We start from the raw sequence: 24476 nt of genomic DNA, 5'->3' as shown, positions 1-24476 counted from the left end.
CTTTTTCTAGGGAAAATGCAGAGCTGACAGAGTCTAAGCACCGGTCCATTGAGAACATAGAAAGGAACATCAGACCATCTGGTGAGAAGAAAAACTCTTCTACACTAAAATCTCTCACTGAGTCCAAACTTCAAATAAACACTCAACAAAACACATGTTTGGACTAGCTTGAGTGAAGACCTTACCCTCTCAAACATTCATTTGCAAATATTTGCCCAACAAGGATATACCATACATAATTTTCGCAATAGGCAATAAGAACAAATAAAGAAAGGAGAGTGAAAACTCTAAGAAAATGTGTGAGCCATATTGCCTATGAACTTAAAGAGCAAAATTTTAAATTCACTAGGACATGACTCAATAGGCACTAAGTACAAACATCTTTTTAATCATACTTATATAGATGATGTCCACATTAAGAGTGAACAACAATCTCAAAGAGTGATATTCTCCTTTGTGATCTCTCTACCGATAATGCACATGCAATGCAAAACAAGAGCATGAAAGTAAACATAAGTGCAAAATATATGACATGTGAATGCAAAGCATAAAATAAATCTATATTGTCATACTATTTTCCTCCTCAAGCTTCTTCATAGTGAACCCAACAACATACCTTGAGTGAAACTAGGGGTCACGAACTCAAGTAAAACACATGTTCACCACTATCTTGAGAATGTTAGACAAGCACCTATTATGAATGCATCACATTTGAAGCATCTGTCATGTTCAACTTACTTCGCAATCTACAAAATGTAGCTTCATATAGAGGTTTTGTGAATATATCCATCAATTGACCTTCCAACCTTACACTACTAAGAGAAATATCATTTTTAGCCACATGATCTCTAAGGAAGTGATGATGGATATCAGTGTGCATTGTGCGAGAGTGTTGAACGGGATTATTTGCAAGTTTTACAGCACTCTTGTTATCACAAAGGAGTGGAACTTTCTCTAGATGAACACCAAAATCTAACAAGGTTTGTTTCATATAGAGGATTTGGGTCCAACATGCTCTGGCGGCTATGTATTTCGCTTTCGCAGTGGATAAGACTACGAAATTTTTCTTTTTAGAAGATCATGAAACCAGGGACCATAGCAAGTGGCACCCACCTGAAGTACTCTTACAATCCACACGGCATCCGGTAAAGTCCAAATCCGAGTATCCTAAGAGTAAGAAACTAGCGTATTTGGGATACCACAAACCTATGCTAGGTGTATAATTTAGGCATCTAATGATTCTTTTAACCATGCTAAGATGTGACTTCTTAGGGTTAGCTTGAAAACGAGTACACATGCATATACTAAACATAATATTGGACCAAGATGTGGTAAGATAAAGAAGTGACCTAATCATAGAATGATAAAGTTTTTGATCAACCGGTTTACCCATTTCATCCATATCTAGATGTCCATAGGTAGGCATGGGGTCTTGATTTGCTTGCTATCATCTATCTTGAATTTCTTGAGAATGTCCTTCATGTATTTCTCTTGATGGATGAACGTCCATTCTTTTAATTGCTTGATTTGAAATCCAAGGAAGTAGTTGAGCTCACCAATCATCGACATCTCGAACTCTATGGACACCATGTCACCAAATTCTTTGCAAAACTCTTTGTTAGTTGAACCAAATATTATATCATCGACATAAATTTGACATAAGAAAAGTCATTGTCAATGATCTTTGTGAACAATATTGTATCTAACCTCCCGATCTTGAATCCTTGGTTAATGAGGAAGTCACGTAGGTATTCAAACTAAGCTCTTGGGGCTTGCTTGAGTCCATAAAGTATTTTGTACAACCTATAAACATGATTATGATATCTAGGATCTTCAAAATCAGGGGGTTGTTCAACATAAATAAGTTTATTAATGAAGCCATTTAAAAATACACTCTTCACATCTATTTGATAAAACTTAATGTTATGATATAAAGAAAATGCAAGAAGGATATGGATGGCTTCAAGACTTACCATGGAGCAAATGTTTCACCAAAATCCAATCATTCAACTTGTGCAAATCCTTACACGATGAGTCTTGCCTTGTTGTGTACTACCACACCATTCTCATCTTCTTTATTACGGAAGACCCACTAGGTTCCAGTCACGTTCTATAGGATTGATTATACTCTAATAAGGCAATCAGAGGGGGGGTGAATGATTGTGAAAACCAAATTCAGAGATTAATTCACCCAAATTGAAAATCGATTAAAACTCGGTATTCCACTTGAAACGGATTGTATATTCTCTAGTAAAATAATGTAGAGAAAGATCCGCTGGTCTGATTGCCCTCAAATTTGAACATCTGAACCTAGATTCAAATACGAAAGTAACCCAACAAGAATCGAGTCAATTTGATAAGTGGATCTAGAATTATTCCTAGTCAAAGTAGACTGTGTAAACCAAAATCGAGCAGATCAAAACCTATTCGAGTTGACCAAAAAGCTACTCGAGATCAAACCAAAGTCATTCAAAATTTTCTCAAATCAAACACTAGATATTCTAGCAAGATTTTGGATGGATTAAACCAAGATGAAACTTGATATAAACATGAAATTAATCAAAAACCAAAACCAAGTACACAGAATATAGAACAAAGAAAATTCTAAATCAGTAACTCATCAACTTACGAAACTTGATTTTCATTGCATAGATGAGTTTACAAGATGCCCCATCATTGCATAACACATTTGGAAACATCTTAAATTGATTAAGAGTATTCATTAGCACATGATATCTTTTCTCCTAGATTTTTCTAGAACCCTCATGAATTTCAGAAAGACTGGTCCAAATATCATGAACTAATTCCTTGCTCCTTACTCTAGAAAATACCTCTTCACTAATTCCCTCAAATATAGCATTTCTAGCCTTAGCATTCTATTTAACTAGTTATTCGGTAAAAGGTTGATCAAACCCAATGTAGATGGCTAGAAAAACTTCAGGTAAAATAGCCTTAAGATAGCTCATCATGGGAACTTTCCAATAGACAAAGTTCTTTCCTCAAACTTTGGTACACTACCGCTATTCCCGAGGGCCATTACTCTAAGATGTTAATCCTATCAAGAAAACGAAGCTCTAATACCAATTGAAAGGATCAAATGACCCAAGAGGGGGATGAATTGGGCTCTAATTAAAAATATTTCTATCAAATTTTAGAACAAGTAGTAACCTTATCCTAGATGAAAGATAATGCAACTACACAAACAAGCTAGAGGAAGGCAAGTAAAACATGCAAATTAGAATACAAAGTAAATTGCAGAATTGAAGCTTGCAAGAATGTAAATGCTTAAAGTAAATTCGGAAAAGTAAAAAGATGGACAAGAAGACACCATTTTTTTCTCGATGTATCGAAGAGTTGGCACTCCCCTCTAGTCCTCGTTGGAGCATCCACTGAGGATATCACTCCCCTTTGAGTCACTAAGACTCAACTGCTCCCTCATGATTGCCACTTCTCCATCTCCAGAGTGGCGGGAATCAAACCATACACAAAGCTTTTCTTGAGGCTCCCACAACATCTCCAAGACCTTATTAAGCACCTCCAATCACCAAGACCGGGTAGGTGTTTCTAACCACCAAAAGTAACAAGCCAATAGCTTCACTTGACCAAGATCAAGCATAAACTACAGCTAGATGTACACTTGTTATTCTCTATACACTAATGATATCCTTAATCTTTAATCAAGAATTTTGCAAATTACTCTAGTGCACTCTCTTGCTTCTTGATGACAAATACAGTATATATGCTATTCTGGGTTCGGTGTATTCAACTCTATTTTCTGATAATTTGCACAAGTTTTGTAAAATACTACGGTGTGCACTCGACACTAGCACCAGACCATCTGGTGTAGACATTAACTTTCTCTCTTAGCCAAAAAACACTCTGGTGTATATTCTTTGTTGATTAGTGGACTATCCGGTGAGAACAAATTTTTCTGAGCTCGTCTAATTCAAACTTTTCCTAAGCTCTAACTTCTCATCATCTCATCCATAGGCTTCTCTAAGTTATATAATGCTAGAATTTCACAAGTGTTGATCCAACCAAGTCTAGACTCAACTAGTTCAAGCTACTACTCATAGCCTCTCTTTATAGTATGGTCAAAAGACTAAAAAAATGAGACCTATACCACTCTAAATGTCATTCATCTCCTTGTGACACTTAGAACTAGAAGATCCTTGATCTTGATGCTCATATCCTCTGATCGTCCATAGAATCAATTTTAGAGACCGAAAATACCCAATCATCATTGTGAACTAAATTTTTTATACCCTTCAAAATAAACTTTTTAGTCATAATGATATAGTTATCATTAATCATCGAAATACTTACCACTTACCTAGGGACCTAGATGCTACAACCATATCCAACTAACACATGCAGCGAGCATGCATAGATTTATCTTGCTAACAACCCCCCTTAGTCGAATCGGGAGATGCACGGACACCGAGACTGGAACAAAACTCCTTAAACATTGTTGTTGGGAGGTCCTTGGTGAAAATGTATGTGAACTACTGCTGTGAAGGAACATGCAGCAAATGAATGGCACCAAGTGCGACCTGATCCCTGACAAAGTGTATGTCAATTTCGATGTGCTTCGTTCAACGATATTGGACCAGGTTGCAAGACATATACATAGCACTTATGTTGTCACAATATACAATTGTGGTCTTCTATAGTGCGTGATGAAGCTCACTGAGGAGCTGGCAGAGCCAACATGTCTCAGTAATGGCGTGGGCGACGACACGGTACTCAGCTTCTATGCTGGAGCTGGACACCATAGCTTATCGCTTAGAAGATGAAGAGGCAATGTTGTCGCTAGGCCGGAAGGGATCAACAAAGCTGGAGGGTTGCAGGCAAAACACAATTTAATTGAGGTGTCCATGTAAGAAGGCATTTTTCACATCCAATTGATGGATTTGCCATGAACGTGAGGTGGCGATATTGAGAACCACGTGAAAGGTTGTGGGTTTCACAACAAGGCTAAATGTCTCATCAAAATTGATGCATGTCTACTTTGAGTAACCGCAAATGACCCATTGCGCCTTGTAGTGAGCAAGAGTGCCATTTGCGTGGAATTTATGTTTAAAAATCCATTTTCTAGAGACAACGTTAGCGTCGAGTGGGGGAGGAACCAAGGACCAAATGTCATTGTCGTGAAGAGATTGGAATTCAGATTCATGTGCACGGTGCTAGTTTGAATCTTTGAGAACCCCAAGATAGGTGAGAGGAATAGGAGAAATATGAGTGGCATGGAGGTTAAGATGATCGACCAGCAAAATGAGATCGAATTTGGCCTGAGTTATGGTTGTGTAACGATCAAGAGCTAGGCATGGCATGTGCGGAGCCACTGTTGTTAGACCAGCAATAGTAGCAGGGCAAGGTGCCAAGGGTGACACGGTTGAAACCGCGAGGCTGGACGCCTTAGGTGCGGGACTAGAGGCTAATGCCTGGGAGGAAATAGGAGACAAGTTAGCCGAATGAGGAATAGTAGCGTATGGCGGGTGCAAAGTAGGTACTGCATTGCCGAGAGAGAAAAGTGTCACACCTTGATTTTCAGATTTCTCAAATTTCTAAAAAATTTCAAGAATAGTTGTAGATTAAATAATTAGAATAGGAAAAAAATCCTATTCTCTAAATTCAAATTTAAATTTAAATAAGTTTATAATTGTTTGAATACATTCATGCTAGAAAATAAGCATTTAGGTTTTAATTTGGCCTTTGGATTTTATTTCAGCACATTTGGAATTTATTTGAATTCTTTTGAGTCAAAATTTATTTCCAAAATACCAAAATGTTTTCATGAGTTCAAAATATTTTTATTGGTCTCTAAATGTTCAAAAGCTTGTTGAACTTTTCTAGAATTTTTTTCGGTTTTATTTGGTATCTCATTTGCTATCTTGTTCTCTGAAATTCCTAAACCAAAAAAAAAAACAAATCCTAATCCTAACCCTGGCCCAACCCGAGCCGACGCGCTCCCTCTTCCCCTAGCCCAGCTGGCCAGCCGACCTGACCCAGCTCCCCCCCCCTCCACCCTCCCTCTCACCTGGGTCCGGCCATTCTGGCCCACTTCTCCCCGTCGCTCTCTCCCTTCCTGCTTGGGTCGCGCCCGACCCATCCTCTTGCGGCCGCCTCCTCTTTCTAGACCGCTAATTGCAGCAGAAGGTGCCCCGTGCCAAGACACTTTCTCCGCCCCACCGACATGTGGGTCAGCCACGTTGTCGTCTCCCTCCCGGACTCCAACTCGAGGCCGAGTCCCCCCCCCCCCGCATGCCACCTTTCCTTGCCTCATCCACACGCCAAGCCGCCTATAAATAGCAGCCAAGTTCTCCTCACCCTCCCTTGTCTCTATTCTGTCGTACTTCACTGCCTCACATTGCCATTTTTGCTGAGTCACTGAAATCTCAGAGCCGCCGCCATCACCATTATTGCCTCCTTGGCTGAGCTCGTTGTTGCGTCGTTCCTGTCGCGCCTTGCATCGTTTGAACCGCTCAGAAGCTTCGCCACCATCCCCTGATCGTGTTTGTGTCATCTACTCTGCTCCCCACCTGTCGAAGTAGCCTCCCCATCGAGCTCTTGTGTGCCTCCGCCGCCTCCTACTTCACCGACTGCCTTCCGGTGCTGCGCCACCCGAGGTAAGCTGCCAATCGGATCGCCCTCACCCTCTCAAAGCTCATCCGCCACTCGCCGTCGTGAACCATGGCCGGCGATGAGGTTTCGCTCTAGTCCAACGAGTCTCCACTGTGTTCTCTCTATCACTGGCGTCGTTTGTCTCCCCACCCTTCCTAATCGTCTGATCCATCATCAAGGGCCCTGATTAGACTTGCTCCATACCTCTTCATCAACCAATCGCTAGTTGCCATATGTCCACCTTAATCCAAGTCAACATCTAATCCCAATCAGCGTCCACGTGTTGCCACATGTCAAGCCACATCACCCATGGTCGCCCAATCATTAGTTCAGTCAATAAATATGGATTTCCAGTACAAAAATAATTCTAAGAATTCCAGAAATTGCATCTTTTGCAGTTAGGTCCCTAGAACTTCAAAGCATCATATCTTTTTCGTTTTAGCTCCTATTTAAGTGATTTTTACGCTCAATTTTTTTCCCAAAAACATGATCTATCCAACCTTTCTAGTTTGAGATATCAAATCCCACATCTCTACTTTAGTTATTCCTCATTAACATCTAGATGCCTACAACATGAAGATATTATTTTGATTAGTAAATTTATGGTTGTTACTATGACATATAGGTCTTGATCAAATCTACATGTCATTGTACCTCAAACATGAGTTTATGATATTAAATTAATATACTAATTTGTAGGACACATATGTTAATGCTTCATTCAATCTTTTCTACCATTTCATATGAAACTTTAGTTCCTATCGTTTTATCTCTCCTCGAAACAAGTCTAGTTAATTCCATTCTCCTTGCCTAGTTCAACCAAGATCTCAGTTCATTGTTTTATTCCTTTTATATTTGCAATTTGGATTTTATCTGGTGTTTATTCGATGTTGTTTTTGTTTGTCAGTAGAATTCGCAATTAGTATAACACTTCGGATCTGTTCGAGGGACTTCAAAACCAAGATTTCGACAACACTAAGCATCATTGGGTAAAAGGTAAGTGTACTTCTTGACTATATTTCTCCTATGTTTTAAACTATTTTGTTTTATAAAATTGCATGTAGTGTCAATTTGATATGTAGTCACCTATATTAGGGTTTACCTAGATATTCCCTTATAGTTCCTTAAAACCTAAGTGGTTTATAGTTAGATGTCTTTCATGAGTAGAATTGCTTAGCCCTGCTGAAAGAATGTTGGGAAGTGTCGTATACTTGATTAATGAACTTATGCAACATGGAACCTTAGGCCTTGAGCAAAGAATGTGGTGATGGTGATCATGGTTATGTTGGTAGGTTAGTCTTTGCTCAAGTAACCTAAGTAACCTAAGTAAGGACTGGTTCATGGAGCGACAACCCAATAAGTAACGTACAAACCATGAGTCTTTATGGGAGGGTCTGGCTTATTAATTAGTGGATTCCTATTTGTGCGTGTCAAATGGTAGGAGCAGACATTTGGGGAAGGCTTTCAAGCCAGAACCATTTGGCTAGTGGTAGTGGACGTGTGGGGAACGGATCTAAGATCCTGAGAACCATCTGGTGCAAGATGAGGCTTTTGGGTAGGACAGATGTGTCTGCTTCATAAAACCTAATGGTGAAACCTTAGCGGACATGCACATTCTGGAAGAAACTTTGTAACAGCCTTGCAGTGACCTCCTGCCCGCACACCTAGGAAGTGTGTAAGCATCTAGCTAATGCGGGCAAAATGGGGACTTTAGTTACTTGCTTGCATGTGATGAAATCATGTCTCGTGGAGAAAGTTGGACAACATCTGCAGAGTGTAAAAACTGTTATAATAGTCGTGCCCGCGGTTATGGAAGACTTGGATCCTCACATAATTAGTTGGTTTTAGAATGGTTTTGGGTATAGTGGTGGAATGGTTATGGTTACAGTATGGTAGTACTGGGCACTAGATAGTTGTGGTTTACAAGGTGGGTAGCCTTAGGTGTTCGATAAGGGTTGGATTAATTGGGTTACATTCACTTAAATATTTGCTTAATGCTTTTCATATTACATTATTGTTTCTTTAATTGCATTTACGCAAATATACTTTGTGTTAGTCTGTCAATATAATAAGCATGCATATCATTATTTTTCTATGCACTTGTTGAGCGCATCATGTGCTCACACTTGCTATTTTCTCTATGTCATGCGACTTGTGTGGTGTTGCTCAGTGAGTGAAGATGTTGAAGACTATTAAGACAAGGTTGTGACGTTCTAGGCGTGTATCTCCCGGTCGGTTGCCTACGGTGTTGTTGGGCTGGAAGGTAGTGACAATGCTGTTGAATTGAGTGCATGCACAAGCAATGAAATCAGGCAATATCGTGGCAATATTGGATTTTTGCGTTGAGGAGAAGTCCAGATGTAATGAGAGAAGTCATCCACAATAATCAAATAGTATTGATAGCCTAAATTGCTATGGATTAACGAGGTCCAAGGACCACAATGAAGAAGTTGAAAACAACAGGTGGTGTTTGAGCAAGAAGAAAAAAAATGGTAATCGGATGTGCTTGCCAAGTTGACAGGTGTGGCTATTATGTTAATGAGAGGAAACATTGGATACAAGGGGTAGGATAGGGCAGATCGCTCTCTAATCTCGGGCTTCTCCTATAGACTCGAGGCTCTGATCGATGCCAAGGGTAGATCACCCTCTAATCACCTCTAATCTAACCATCTAGGTAGAAGCCCTTTGCTAAATTCTTCTTGCTCGCTTCCAATGATGCGTGGCTGCCCATTTATATAGAGAGGAGAAATTACAATCCAAATCCTAACTTACCTAATTTATCTCTAGCTGAATTGAAAACTAATCAAACTCTATCTCCTAATCAAATCCAACTTATCTCCTGCCCACAACAACTAGATAACTTGCCTAAACTAACTTGACTCTTTCCATAATAGTGACAAACAGAGGTGCGTTCTTTATTACATGGGATGCTTGAAAATTAAAAAAAAATGATGTGGATGGGTCATGGCCGGGGTGCCTAAGGCGTTGGTGCTTATGTCCTATAAGTGCATGGGATTAGTGTAGCACTTTTTCTGAGGAGTATTCCTAGGTTTATATCGAATCCACAAGGAGCTTGCTATATGATGAATCGTGCTTGAAGTCATAGCATAGGATGCAATGCAAAACAATAATAGAGATAATTGTAGAAAAAAAGGGAAAAGGATTGAAACTGGGTAGCCTAGGTGAAAGGTGGGTTTAGGCTAAGTTAACGGTAAATGAGAGAATAAAGTAGAAATAGTTGCAATAAAATAAATGCTGAAAATATGAACTTAACTAGAGACACATTGCAATAAAGACAAAGACTTTATGCAAGCTAAGGTTCCTCGGCTTCTGGCTAATCTAGACATTTCTTATGGCATAGAAATAAGCACTTTATACTATTACTAATAGGAAGGTGAAGTCTAAATCGAGATGGCCTTTTCTGAGTTATCCTCTCCGTAACCTCGCTTGTATGCCTTAACAAGGTCAGTTCATGGTATTAAGGGTAAAACCTGGGCTATAGCCTAAGTTGTTGTACTTCATGATTCCCCCGTATCGATGATCTAAGAAGTCAAGGCTAGCTAGGTGGTTGTCACTTCGTTCGCCTATCATCCCATCACATATACCCGGTTATCCCCTTTAGCGTTATCTTAAATATATGTTTGCAACTACAACACGACACTAAGAGAAATGATCTATATCAGCAACTATTAAATAACCCTAATTCATATCATAATTGCCTTGGCCAAGAATAACTCAACTACTCATGCAACATTTGGACAACCATTGAAAGATAAATAAAGATGCAAAATCACAAGACACAATGGATTGATCAAAAGATGCAAACACAAGTGTTGTCCAGGACTCCCTAAGTTACAAAAAAAAAACCTCACTTGTGGTGTAGATGGTGATGGAGCTCGACGCTGAGTTGAAGACGTAGTGGAGACAGCGACTGTAGGTGGCGAAGAGGCATGACGGTGGCATGGAGATGGAGAGGGAAGTGCATAAGGGATGCCACCTCTATGTGGGGGGGGGGTCTTGTCAGCGGCTAGGGTTGGATCACCTTATATAGACATGTAGGTGGCCTTCTAATCCCTCCGATGTGATTCTAATCCAATCTGATGGTAAATGGGAGCAGAACTCCAAAATATCTTCCTTAAGTGCTAAGGAACCTCCCAAAATAAGTTCTACTCGAATCGGAGTTGAAACGGATAGGTTAGAGCTTCAACCGGGTTTTCTCGTGGTAATCCTCTAAACCTTTTGATTTCTTCTCACCGCAGCTCATCTTCAGAAATTCATAGAAAATTCATACAATCTCGGATGGAGACAATCCTTTTATGAAAATCATAGCTTTTGACAAGATCTACAACTTTTATTGTGACTTTTTGCATTTGAAGTCATTTAGATGTCCAAATAATTAATACAAGCTTTAGACAGTGTATTGGACATCCGTAACTCCTTCGTAGTGGCTTCAACTTGAGTCTTTTCATCGTGGGTCATCCTTGGGAGTTTATGAACACCTTTATTCTGCATAAAAAACAAGTAGGAAGTATTCAAATATGATAAAATGATAAAATATATGATTCTCAAGTTGTTAAACGTGTTTATCAAGATTTATGCGAATCATAATATGAAAGCGCATTTAGCAAGGGGCGTATGAGAGCATTTTACATTAAAAACATAGATATGATCTCTACATATTTTGGATGCATCAGGTGCCAAAGCTCAGAGGAAGCAGCCACAGAAAGAAGAGTGCATGGTGACGGAGGAGATAGCTGGCCAACAAAGTAGAGCTCATCAGAGCTACTAGAGAGAAAGATCACATCCCTAGTTTGTAGACCCTTGACAAAAAAAAAACCAAAGGGATCAAACTCAATAGAAAAAGAGTTATCATGTATAAACTTTTTAATAGAAATTAGGTTTTTAACAAGATCAGGAACACAGAGATCATCGCAAAGGGAAAAAGACTTGGATGGTGTGGATGGATAGGAGTGTCCCATGTGGGAGATGGGCACTATAGAACCATTGCCCATGATGACCGAGGAGGAGATATTGTGTGAGAGAGAGTACATATTTGGTCATCATGTGCATCATCGGACAAGAATCCATCACCTAGTTGCTAGGGCTCTAAGTGACGGTCATGTTGTTCAATGTCACAATGACACCTGCCTGGTCCCATGTTGGCGTGGTCGATGCAGGTGCAGATTGTGGTGGAGACACAATGGAGGGCATGAAAGTGGCATAGTAGGCCTGAGGTGGGCGCGCTCTGGCCTAGTTGCCCATGTTGTGCCATTATGGGGATGACACAGGAAGCTGTGCAGGTGAGGGCCCATAGCTTGGCCCGCTTTCATGGCCATGCACGGAGAGCTATTGCTGTGGTGGCAATGAAAAAAGTGTTGATGGCGGCCATATATAGTAGAGCCTCATCCCCGATGATGCAAGAGGTGGCATACGAGCAAAAGGGTCTGCAAGACAGGGAGCGCTGGCCGATGCAGTGTTGGCAACGGGAGGACCACCATATACCACAGTTCTTGGAATGACCCTTGGTGTGCCCATTGCTGCCTTTGGGCAAAAGATCCGTAGGAGGCACCGTGAGGAGGTGAACTGTAGGAAGTTCCTGATGGGGTAGTCTGGGCTACACTGTGCATGGCATAGAGGGAGGTGGTGGTCACCATGTTATCCTCATTGGTGAGGTGCATCTCTTCCAACATAAGCATGGACCAGAAATGGATAAACGACAGGAACGATGCCTATTCTATGCCTAGTTGGCAATGTTGGGGTAGTTGTTGTTCAACCCTCATATCATGTTGAGGACGAGTGTATGGTCAGTGACGGGCTTGTTGATATTGTAGAGGGCATCAAAGAGGCTCTTCTGCCTGTGACAATAATCAGTGATAGAGGAATCACCTTGGAAGAGATTGTGGAACTTGGACTGTAGGTTGATCGCTTGAGTTTCTTTGTCATCATGAAAAGAGGTTCTTAGCGTTTGTCTAGAGCTAATGAGTCATTTGGTTGGGCTGCATGCAAATGTCGAGGATTTCCTCAGACATAGATCCATACAGCCAAGAGAGCACAGTGAAGTCTACACGGTTCCATTTGACATCATCAGGCTGAGGAAGTATGCCATTGATATGGTGAAATAAAGTGAACTTGCCCAGCATGGCAGTGAAGAATGTACTCCACTTAGAGTAGTTTGAGTTCTTGATGTCAAGGAACACATGGATATGTATCTTGATGCTCGCAACAGATAGAGCTGCGATGGATAAGGACACGACAAGAGGCTCATTGTGTTGGTGAGAGGAGGGTCGGTGCTACAACTCGAGGATTCAGAGGTGGAACTGGCAATCGTTCCTGCAATGGAGGCGCCTTCGGGCATGGAGATGGGTTATGTGCATCGGGCAAGAGGTACGTGTAGGATCGAAAGCAGGGATCGTAGATTAGTCTGATACCATGAAAGCGAGACTTGTTAGGAGAATTCGCCACACCATTGGGTGATTACTCTTGGCACATATATAGAGTACCTAGTGTACAAGATTTACAACAACTTTTTTCGAGAACACGCCTGAGCATGTTGTTTCATTAAGAGGAAGAAGAAGTTACACGCGACCACACCACTGCACCAAGGTGACTTGGAGGAGCAGGTTACATCGTCAGGATATTATATGAATACATAAGCACGACCTAAGGAGCAGCAAAGCCTGGCAACTAGTAGTACGAGCGAACAACAAGGAAGGAAAGCAATACAAGGTGACTACTACCGCTGTAGGAGTTTGAGAAGATTCCTGTTGCCGGACTGCACCCAACACCATCCATCATCACGGATTGCCCTGCACAAATCACCGGCCAAGGATGCTTTACGATTAAAAACCCTATGGTTTCTCTCCTTCCAGATGGACCAGCAAACTAGAATGAAGATGGAGTCGAATGGTAATCTAGTCATGGACCTCCCTGATATTAATGGTAATCTTATAGCGAAGGCACGGCAACTTCGAGTGGATAATCTCTTTCGGGCATAGAAAAAGTCTACACTCCACATACCCCTCGACGGGCTCCGGCACGACGAGGGTCACCTCAGTTGGAATGATATCAGGATCAATGCACCACACGACTACATAGAACCGACGCAAATCCTCATAGGCGATTGTGTCTAGCATCGCCTACATGTTAGAACAGTAGTTGCCCAAGATGCGCTCCACTGTGAACAGGTTCCAGGCATGCGGTGGCACCCCCTGAGCTCGACCGGGACGCGGTAGAGGAGCGGTCTCGCGGTTGCCATCCATTGGCACTGCCACGGCCGGAAGCTCAACTGGAACGACGACCCGACCGGCATAGGAGAACGAAGCATGATGTTACGCGCCGACGGGTGACAGAACACTATTAGGAAGTCTTCCAAGCATCCACGGTGAACGGTGAAATCGCCAGAAGCAACACCGTAGGAGTTGATCAGCAGCGACCGGACTTGCTCTAAGCTAATCGACGATCTAGTGCCCACCACAAGCGCGACCAGAGCATGTGATAGCCTGGCCTCCTCTAAGAGCAACTGTTCAGACCGAGGAATGAAGTAGAAAGCATGACGTGGACGCACAAGGCTTCCATGTACCAGCGATGAAGGCATAGGGTAGGCCAATGGACGGCAACAGCTGTGGCGGACTGGTCACACAAATGGAAGGCATTGAGAAGGACTTCCTTGTGGACTGGGAATAAGAAGACGGCAGCCTTCATGACTGGGGGAGAAGGTGTGGGCAACCCCATGTGGTGGTAGTGTCACTTGCGGCGATTGAGGGGTAGAACAGGGTTGCCAAAAGTGCCTCGCTGACAAGTGATGGCAGGGTCCTCGGAGATCGCACAACCCAAACATCGGAGGTGAGTGAGGAAGCCTACATTGCCTCGCCCGATGACCCTCCTACCGGCACCGAAGGCAATTCGACGGGCTACGATAGGCTACTGCAATGCGATCGGTAGCGAGATAGTTGAAACAGCGCCTAACCAGGTCTGGCGGAACCGGCCTCGAGGTTGAGGTGGTGGGCGTGGCACCCGGATGCCTCGATGAAACTTCCTGATGAGCAGCTTCCAATCGTCGGGCTCCATGGCCAAACGACCTTGGTTGGGAGGTGCAGGACGCGGCTGCGGGGAGGCACACATTGGGACCTGTTGCTACACTTGCAACTGTGGCTGTGGGGAAACACGCATCGGGTCGTGCCATTGCACTAGTATCCACGGAGCAGAGCCCGTGGCCGAACCTGGCAGGGTAGTGGAGTTTCCAGGCATGACAAGGTTGGATGGCGGCTTGGAGGACGACAGACACCATGGAAGAAGCGGACGAGGGGCTGATGAGTAACCATTTTGGCATCTCTTCTTTGGAGCGCGAGGGCCTGACCGTGCCCGACCTGAAGGGGGTGGCATGTGGGTTGAGGGTGGATGACCTAGTCAGAGAAGCTGACGCCGGTGGTGGGGGGGGAGGAGGCGAAGGCATTTTTCCATTTACAACAACTGGATCTTAACAATATGTGATCACGGTTAAAATAATCAAGATATAAGGCAATCGAAGATGAGTGACGTATCTCAACTAACACATGCAGCAAGTATGCACAAACTTATCTCGCTAACACTTAGTGCTCATCCCTAGTTGGCACATACTCGTCCACATGCTCTACTCCTAAGTTAGAAACAAGAACATGCAACCACATTATGCGTTTCCACTTCATCTGCCATTAGCACACCTTGATCCACCTCTAACTCTGCACCCACTTCTCTATTCGTCTTCCAAAACTGATCATGTTCTTCCATATGGAAGTTGGATTGTCAGCTTTTTATATTATCTATAGACTTTGCTTTGTTGATGCTTGAAATCAAAACATCAAGTGAATTCATGAAGAGCGGCGTGTTGAAGCTGTGGTATGAAATTGCGATGTGCGTCCCACAATTATACTAGAGCAAGTCAATTTCAGTGGCGGTCAGTAGGGTCTTGGGTGACAGAAAGCTAGCACATGGGGAGGAAAGAGGTGTGGTATTGGCGGTGATGACCGAGCAAGGATGTTTGCTCTCTAGATAACTTCCAATGGTATGAATGAAGTGTGGAGGTGGCAAGCTAAGGATGTTGAGATGGATCCTCGGATCCAAACATTGTTGTTGGGGTCTCTTTAGCATTGGAGCCATTCATGATCCGCCTTCGTGAATACGCTCACCTAACATGACCTTATGGATAAGTTCTAATTCATATACATAATCTATATAAAAGTTGTAATGTAACATATCCATTGTAGACGTACTAAATAGAGCTATTAATTATTAGTACAGTCTGCTATATATATATATAGAGAGAGAGAGAGAGTAAATATAACAAACTTCACTTGATGGCTATCGGTGTCCTTTTCGCTCTTTTTAAAAAAATTCCTTATGACCATATTTATTTATCTTCGTGTTGGACGTAATAAAAGCCACCACAAAAATTTTATCTCATGCTTTTTCAGCGTGTTAGGACTTGTGTGGATAATCGCATTAATTCTTCCAAAAAATTGTACATCCATATATATAATCGAGTGAATTAAAGATGTCTAAATATAGACTCACGCGTTTTCGCGCCAAAAACCGTATCTTATGTCTCGACTTAGCGCATTTGGTCTGGAACACAACAAATCAAAACATTTGCAGTCCTTGATACATGTAATCCCCAGGCTCCAAAGATACGATTGCGCCTACATTGTTTCAATCCAAGAGAAACGAAGTACGTATAGAGTTGTACTCTGCCTACAATGATCTAGCCTATGACCGTGAGGGAGGGGAGGGGGGGGGGGAGCAGACCTACTAGGCTACTACGTCGGACACGCCGAAAAGGACTCGACAAAGCCGCGCCGCAATCCGCCCACCAACCCCGCAGCCCTCCCCTCGCACTACAAATAGGCCGACAGACCAGTGCGCTCTCTCCCCCGTGTCTCTCGCACCGCTCGAAATTTCGCTCACCGCCTGCGCCCCCAGAACCCTAGCCTCGCCCGTCCGTTCGTCCTCGGCCCTGCCTGCCCAGCGAGAAGGGATTCTCGCGGAGGTACGTAGCGTCGTCCCCGGGCCGGATCTGCCTCGCGATCCGGAGGCCGGCCTCGGCGATCGCTAGCTAGCTGTTTCGGCGTCTTGGGGGTGTTGGATTGGAAGGTTTCGCGTGGAATTCTCGTTTTCCTTTTGCTGGGATTCCTGGGATCCGGTGTCTGTCAGCTCGTTTTCCTTCTTGTTCGATTCGGTGCGCGTGTTTTTCCCTTTCCCCAAAAAATTTTGAGCACGATGCTGTTGTTTGCTAGGTTTAGATCCCCTCTTGCCAGGTTCGGATTTGTTAGATCGTTCAACTAGGGAGAGGGCAAAAAGAATCCAGCGAAGTTTAACGCACCTGTGATCACAACGTACTCGTCTAGATCGATCGATATATTCCAACTATTAATGCATACGTACCGTGTAGATCTCCGGCGTTCAGATCAGATCAAACATGAATTTTTGATACTACAGTGGCAGCGAGATAGCAAGCAGCTAGCTTCGGTCTCGATCTACGGTTACCTAAGTTGAAGACAACTCTGCGTTGCGTGAGCTGATGAAGCATATATACGTGCTCACGTTGCATTGCATGCATATTTTCTCTTTTTTTTCTTTATTTGTTGGGAAAAGAAAGGATCCGTAGATTCTGGGTGTACAGGGAGGGACAGGCTGGGCTTGAAATCTAACGGAGATCTTTGTGTGTTGCAATGGCAGGGAAGGGCTGCTTCAGCCATGGCGGCGTCGGGTTGGTTCAGGGGGAAGGTCAAGGCCGTGCCTTCCGGCGACACACTAGTGATCATGGGGAGCGGGAATCCGGAGACGATCCCCCCGGAGAAGTCCATAACACTCTCTTCCATCATCGCGCCGAGGCTGGTAAGATCTTATGTGCGTCCACTGTGAGATCTCGATCGTGCCGCCCTCATGTTGTTCTAAAAAAAATATTATTCACTCTGTATGTAGGCACGTCGGTTTGGAACCGATGAGCCTTTCGCCTGGGAAAGCAGGGAGTTCTTGAGGAAGCTTTGCATTGGACAGGTGCTCCATATGAGTTCATATATACATGCATTATCCACACTCTCTTGATATATATCGTCTTGTATGTAGCATCCAGTGTGTTCTTACAATCTAATATGAGCTAAAACTGAAAACAGGATGTCACGTTTAGAGTGGACTACATGCTTCCTGCTACAGGCCGGGAATTTGGCACAGTTTATCTCGGTGACCAGAACATCGCGTGCTTGGTAGTTGCTAATGGATTTGCAAATGTGAGATCCTTCAATTGCTTTGCTTTTCCAAAAAGGATCATTTGCTTTGGTGTCATTGCCCTATATTGTCGTTGGTATTATAGTATTTGATTCTAATTATTTTTGTTTGGTTGATCAGGTGAAACAGCAAGGCCAGAAGGCTAATGACAATCCGTATGTTGCTGAACTAGTAAGGTTGGAGGATACTGCCAAGCAACATGGTTTAGGTCGTTGGACCAAGGTTAGTATTCCTCTTCCAGATTTGGAAGATCCTACTTGCACCATTTACGGTTATATTGCACTAGCGAAAACATTTTCTGGGACCTACGATCGTTATGCATATCATATATGGAAAATACTATATCCCTTGCGCGTATGCTGCGCCTACCATCCTTGCCATTGTGTTGGTGTTGTTACGAGATTTGTGCCCCTCATGTACATGTGCCAAATTTTTGTCCCCCTTCCCTGCCATCACATATCAAATTAGCGCATGAATTGTTGAAATATACAAGTGGCTAAACTGCATTCTATTTCTGTCTTTCAGGAACCTAATGATCCAATAAGAAATTTGCCAACATCATCCATTGGAGAAGCCGATGCGAAAGATTTTGTTGCTAAAAACAAGGGCAAGGCTTTGGAAGCCATTGTCGAACAAGTACGCGACGGAAGTACTCTTTGTGTTTACTTGATCCCCAGTTTTGATTTTGTCCATGTCCATGTCGCCGGTGTTCAGGTATATACCTCATAAACCCTCTTCTATGTGCACATTTCCCTCTCATGACAAATATTGATTGGACTCTAATCTTAGGCCCCATCCATGGGAAGACAACCATTCATTCCAAGTAGGGTTGCTCAAACTGAAGATGGTGGGGATGATGATGTGAACAGGAAAGCATTTGCAGAAACTCAAGCATCAATGACAGCAGTACAAAAGCTTGTAGCGTCTCCTGCTATTTGTTCTGAAATTCCACCAGACCCATTTGGCAGAGAGGCTAAGCACTTCACCGAGACACGAGTTCTTAATAGGGAAGTAAGTTTGCTCCACTTTCACTATTGAATATTGAGTTATCAACGTCATTCGACTATGATTTACACATTTTAGAATTATTTTTCTAACCACAATTTCTATTGCATTTTCTCTAGGTGCGGATTGTGTTGGAGGGTACCAGTTTTAACAACATATTTGGTTCAGTGTATTATTCTGATGGGAACACTGCAAAGGACCTAGCACTTGAACTCGTTGAAAATGTATGCATTATTATTTCACCTTTTCCTTAGGCCAAAATAGTTTTTTTATGTTAGTATTTCTTAATTTTACTCATGAGCACCTTCTGGCACCTTTCGATGCAGGGGTTTGCAAAGTATATGGAGTGGGGCGCAAACATGCTTGGACCTGAAACCAAAACAAAGTTGAAGAATGCCGATCTCGAGGCTAAGAAGAAGCAACTAAGGATTTGGACCGGATTTAAGCCTCCCGCTACAAATACAAGGCCAATCCAGAACCAAAAATTCACCGGAAAAGTTAGTTCACTTGCTCACATTCTCTATTAAGAACGTAGCATTATATCCACATTAGAAATGAAAAAAAGGCTATATACCATCGAAAAGTTGATTCACTCAGAAAAATACTGTAGAATTTTTTTTGGTTTACTTTAATACTACCCCTCAAAGGTTCCACACCCATGTTTTGTACTGCTCCGCTAAGTCTGATTTGTTCAGCGTTGAGACCCAAAATTGCCCTCACCTGCATGGCTTCTTTAAGCTCGTGCTCAACAGTCAATACTCATGCCATCTTTAAGCTCGTATTGGGTGTTACTGGCTCGTTGTGGATGGTCTCGGGTTGGAAGCTGCGGCATTGGTCAAGTGCCTGGAGGGGTACTGGGTGTGAGCAAAACACGTGGTTTCTGTTTTCTCTGTTTCTTTGTGGGGAATCACGGCCGGTAGTTTAAGCATTACACAGATATGATTTTTGTAAACAAGTTAAATTTTGGTGGCATATAATCATTTTGATGTTTTTTAACTTAAAAAGGATTGAAGATTGTCTCTGTTATCAGCAAAAATGGTTATCAAGAAATTATATAATCTGTTTGGTTTGGCTCACGTGCTACATTTGTGCAATACTATCTGTTTAGTTGAAATCAGAATAGTTATGTATATCACCTAACTAATTTGGTTTGTGTTAATATCTTTCCAGGTGATAGAGGTTGTGAATGGGTACTGCATAATAGTTGCTGATGATGCCGCACCTTATGGTAGGGCTTCGGCGGAACGTCGAGTAAACCTTTCTAGCATCAGGCCTCCAAAGGTGGCTGATCCTTCTGGAGAAAACAAAACTCTTGAACATTTTGCTCGTGTAGCCAAGGAATTCTTGCGCACACGTCTGATTGGTAAAGAGGTACGAGCAATGTCTTATGATTGTATTAGTTATTAGTAAACTGCAAAAGAACATAGTAATTTATATTCCTGAAAAATGATCTCATAATTTGATTCTCGCAATGTTCAGGTGAATGTGTCGATGGAGTATTCTAGGAGAATCAATATTGCAGATGGACAGGTTGTTGCACACAAAATCAACTCGGCTGATACTAGAGTTTTGGATTATGGGTCAGTTTTTCTACCCTCCCAGGTTGAGGGAGTTGGTTCTAATTCCTCTAGCAGCTCTGGTAACCAGCTTGGTGTTAACGTTGCCGAGCTCTTGCTCTCACGGGGCTTTGCTGATGTCACCCGACACCGAGACTATGAGGAGAGGTCTCACCACTATGATGCACTCTTGGCAGCCTATTCACGAGCTGAGAAAGCGAGGAAAGGTTATCACTCCAAAAAGGATCATCCTGTAACTCACATGAATGATTTGACAACGGTTAGGCTTTTCTCTCACTCGATCAAGTTCATTTTGTCTTAACCATTGTTTTGCGCCTCTATTAACTTTTATTTAAGCTCGTCATTTTCTCAGGCTCCTGCAAAGAAGGCGAGAGACTTTCTTCACTTGTTGCAGCAAAATAGGAGACATTCTGCTGTTGTTGATTACATTTTTAGTGGCCATCGTTTCAAGCTAACAATTCCTAAAGAGAACAGCATTATTGCCTTTTCATTCTCTGGTGTTCGGTGCCCTGGCAAAAATGAGCCCTACTCTGATGATGCCATTTCTTTAATGAGGAAAAGGATACTCCAACGTGATGTGGAGGTACGCCTTTTCTATTTATTTTGTCTATTTTCTTAGCTATTTATTATATTTTCTAAAGGATGTTTTTGTTTATGTAGATTGAGATTGAAGCAGTGGACAAGACTGGAACATTCTTAGGTTCGTTATGGGAGTCCAAGACCAATATGGCTTCTGTTCTTCTAGAAGCCGGCCTAGCCAAGCTTAGTTCATTTGGCCTCAGCAGGACCCCGGATGCGCAAACTCTGTTAAGGGTAGAACAGTCCGCCAAGCATAAGAAACTGAAGGTGACGCAATTATTTCTTTTATAATGCAAAAAGGGAATAGTTAAGGAAATTCTAATAATTTTGTTTTCAAGGTGTGGGAGAACTACAATGAAGCAGAAGTGATTCCCCAAAGATCCATGACGGGACAAAAGGAAAAAGAAACTCTCAAGGTTTGTCTACTGTACACAAATGCTATTGTAACCTGGAGGGATACACCATAATACAATATGATTTTGTGAGCAAATAACAATATGCTAACTGCATGTGTTTGTCTTAAGGTTATTGTAACTGAAGTCCTTGATGGTGGAAAGTTCTACGTCCAAATAGTTGGTGACCGTCGCTTGGCCTCCATTCAGGAACAGCTTGCTTCTCTGAAATTTAATGATACATCAGAAACCTTGATTGCTAAAGATTCCCCGGATACTTCATCAGATTCTTTGGAAGCTCAAGATCAACCAAAGAATACATCATCAGATACATTGGAAGTTAAAGAAGAGGCAAAGAATCATGTGATTCCTCTTCCTCCTAGGTGGTCTCTTTTATTCAAAGATCAATCAAAGACTTTGAAAGATGTAGTCCCATTAGATACTTTGGAAGCTGAAGATCCATCAAACACTTCGAAAGCTAACGACCCATCTGCTCCATTTAATCCTGCCAAGGGAGATATGGTACTAGCCCAATTCAGCCTCGACAATTCTTGGAATAGAGCCATGGTACGGTGAAAACCCATTATTCCATATCTATAGCAAAAATTTAAATATTTATATGTTCATGTTATTTGTCTGTTGTACGTCTATAGTAAAAAAACTAAATCTTTATGTGTTCTAGTTAATTTTTGTAGAGTATTGTTTAGGTTAAGTTTTACATAACAATATATACTCATCTCTTCTTGTTGTGCAGATTGTGAGCGAATGTCAAGGAGCTGCAGAGCCTGAGTTTATTGTATTTTACATTGACTATGGAAACCAAGAAGCAGTTCCTTACAGTCACTTGAGACCCGCAGATCAATTTACTTCTTTGGTTCCTCCTCTTGCCAAGCTGTGTAGCCTTGCATTCATTACAGTGCCTAGCCTAAAGGATGATCTTGGTGAACAAGCTGCTGGGTATCTAAGCAGGCTCTTGCTTGATAATGAGAAAGAGTTTAAAGCCATAGTTGAAGAGCGCGGCACTGCAGGAGCTAAGCTAGAAGGACAAGGAACCGGAGAAGTGTTCATTGTAACTTTGGTTGATGAGGACGTTGAAAGTAGCATCAACGCTGCTATGCTTGAGGTAATGCTATTTTCACCATCCAAATAATTTTGAACAATGTAGCTCCTCCATTTAGTTCTACCTGGATAATATGCCTTTACATCAACATTGTAAAGCTTGTGTTCTTACATATTGTAGTACTTTTATCTATGTAAAGCTTGTGTTCTTTCCTAACACGAATTTTATCTGCAGAGAGGCTTCGCTCAGATTGAGAGGAAGAGGTGGGACTCCTGGGAGAGGAGGGCTGCTGTAAAGAACCTGGAGGAGTTCCAGGAGCACGCAAGGAAGAAGCACCGTGGCGTTTGGCGTCTTCGCGACGTGTCAGAGACAGCAGAAGAAGAAAAGGCACTGGGTGTTGACGACGACGAGGACCCGCTAGCTCCAGCTCAAGCACCGCCTCCTAGCAAGGGCTTTGACCTTATCAAGTTCATTGCTTTTAAGTCCTCTGAAGACCCTGAAGCCCCCGGGTCACCGTAGCAATGTAATAATACAGTAGAATGTTCGATTGAGGATAAACAAAATATTGTTGATGTTGGTTAGAGCTCATGACTGAACCTGACCTATTGTTATCGATGTTGACATTTATCTAGTTTCTGTGCTTCCGGATCTATTGTCTGACATGTCTGTGATACTTGTGTAGGTGAATAATTGGCATGGTATTTTACTAGATTGCCTGAAGCCCTGAACAATACGATTTGTGTAACCATAGGAACAACTAAACCATCGATTGCTAGAATATTATGATGTGGCCGTACTTCATTTAGTACTTTGCAGATGCTCCAATTTAGTATTGTTTCAGAAAAGTTCAGAGAAATCTATTTGTATATAGCCATTTTTACCCCGTTGTCCAACAAGATGTTGGTGCTTTTCCTTTAGCTGTACAATTTACTCACTCTGTTAAGAAGTAAAAAAAAGGAACTCGCTTTGTTAAGTATCAGTCAGTACGTTCACCCTGTTTGGTGCTTCTTTCAGATGCCGGGACTGCCGAGAGCACAGACACCATCCAGGTTTGCATATGCCAACCTGCCAATCTGCCACCGTTAGCCTCGCCCTTGCCGTCGCTGGGCGAACGCGTGGTCGCGGCGAGCGGCGACCAGCGACAGCGATGGAGGTGCGGGTTGGCCTCTAGGATTAGCGACAGCGTGGTCCGCATGTCGATAGCTTCCACGCCCGGCTCAGCTTCGGTTGGCCTTCGAAAAAAAATGCTGTTGAGATTGATGTGGGGCACGCGATGTCGTTCTTAGATCTAGCCGTGCAAAATCTCTGGTCCAGGCACGTGTGCCCGCAAGCAGCTAAATGGCGGGCGATTTTGTCACGCGCGGTCAAGGATGACGACGGGGTGTGATAAGGTTTATGTGCTGTTTGGTTCGGATATTTTTTAACCTAAATAGATTTTGGAGGGTAACTATATTATTATGGGTGTTTGTTTTAATCTAGTTGTTGATCTATTACTGTGTAATGGGATTCTGGTCTATTCAGACTTGATTTGTCCCTCTTGGCCGGTAACGCATCGCGATATCGCTCATCAGTATCAACTCGTCGCCACTCACTCGCCATGCAGCGAGCTACTCCACCAATGTCGACCAGCCACCTGACGCTTTGAGGTGCTGCACAGTGAACTACTGAACTTCCCTGTCAAATCCCCAATAGATCTTGCCGTCTCCCCCATATCGTATGAGCCTACGTTTGTGTCCTTTCTTCCTCAATGTCGGCCATCGTGTTGCATCACCAACAGATCTGCCACTCCCTTGCTGTTGGATCTGCATCCCCTCCTCTTTCTCTCTCTAAGATCTCCTCTCCCTCGGTTTGTGGTGGGTTCGCTCGAGTTGAAGATGAGCTAGAGTAGAGGATTCATCGGCGAGGTCGAAGAGGAGGTGGTTGGGTTTATGGAAGAAAATCTTGGGCGTGGGCTCTCCAGCGGGGAATAGACGAGATCGA

At 42.7% G+C, this 24476-nt stretch overlaps 1 protein-coding gene across 1 annotated transcript; it reads left to right on the top strand.

The window, feature by feature from the left end:
• Positions 1-14909: 14909 nt before the first annotated feature.
• LOC133889445 (ribonuclease TUDOR 2-like) lies at positions 14910-23015 on the top strand. Its single transcript, XM_062329964.1, has 18 exons — positions 14910-15029; positions 17335-17493; positions 17581-17655; positions 17772-17885; positions 18004-18105; positions 18409-18597; positions 18673-18894; positions 19008-19112; positions 19215-19385; positions 20059-20259; positions 20368-20724; positions 20818-21048; positions 21126-21311; positions 21383-21460; positions 21569-21675; positions 21928-22003; positions 22191-22559; positions 22731-23015. Exons 1-18 carry the CDS (start codon positions 14910-14912, stop codon positions 23013-23015), a joined length of 3147 nt encoding a protein of 1048 aa, XP_062185948.1.
• Positions 23016-24476: the final 1461 nt, after the last annotated feature.

Source organism: Phragmites australis, chromosome 13 (assembly GCF_958298935.1).
Source record: "Phragmites australis chromosome 13, lpPhrAust1.1, whole genome shotgun sequence".
NCBI lineage: Eukaryota > Viridiplantae > Streptophyta > Magnoliopsida > Poales > Poaceae > Phragmites > Phragmites australis.
Note: the sequence above shows the minus strand (reverse complement) of the source record. Positions and strands in the feature narration are given on the sequence as shown.

Excerpts from the sequence above, each read along its gene's own strand:
- LOC133889445 (XM_062329964.1), top strand. The coding sequence starts at position 14,910 with ATGGAAGAAGCGGACGAGGGGCTGATGAGTAACCATTTTGGCATCTCT. Across the intron at positions 18,598-18,672 it reads TCCATGTCGCCGGTGTTCAG|GCCCCATCCATGGGAAGACA; the intron begins GTATATACCTCA and ends CTCTAATCTTAG. Across the intron at positions 21,676-21,927 it reads GCTTCTCTGAAATTTAATGA|TGCTCCATTTAATCCTGCCA; the intron begins TACATCAGAAAC and ends TAACGACCCATC.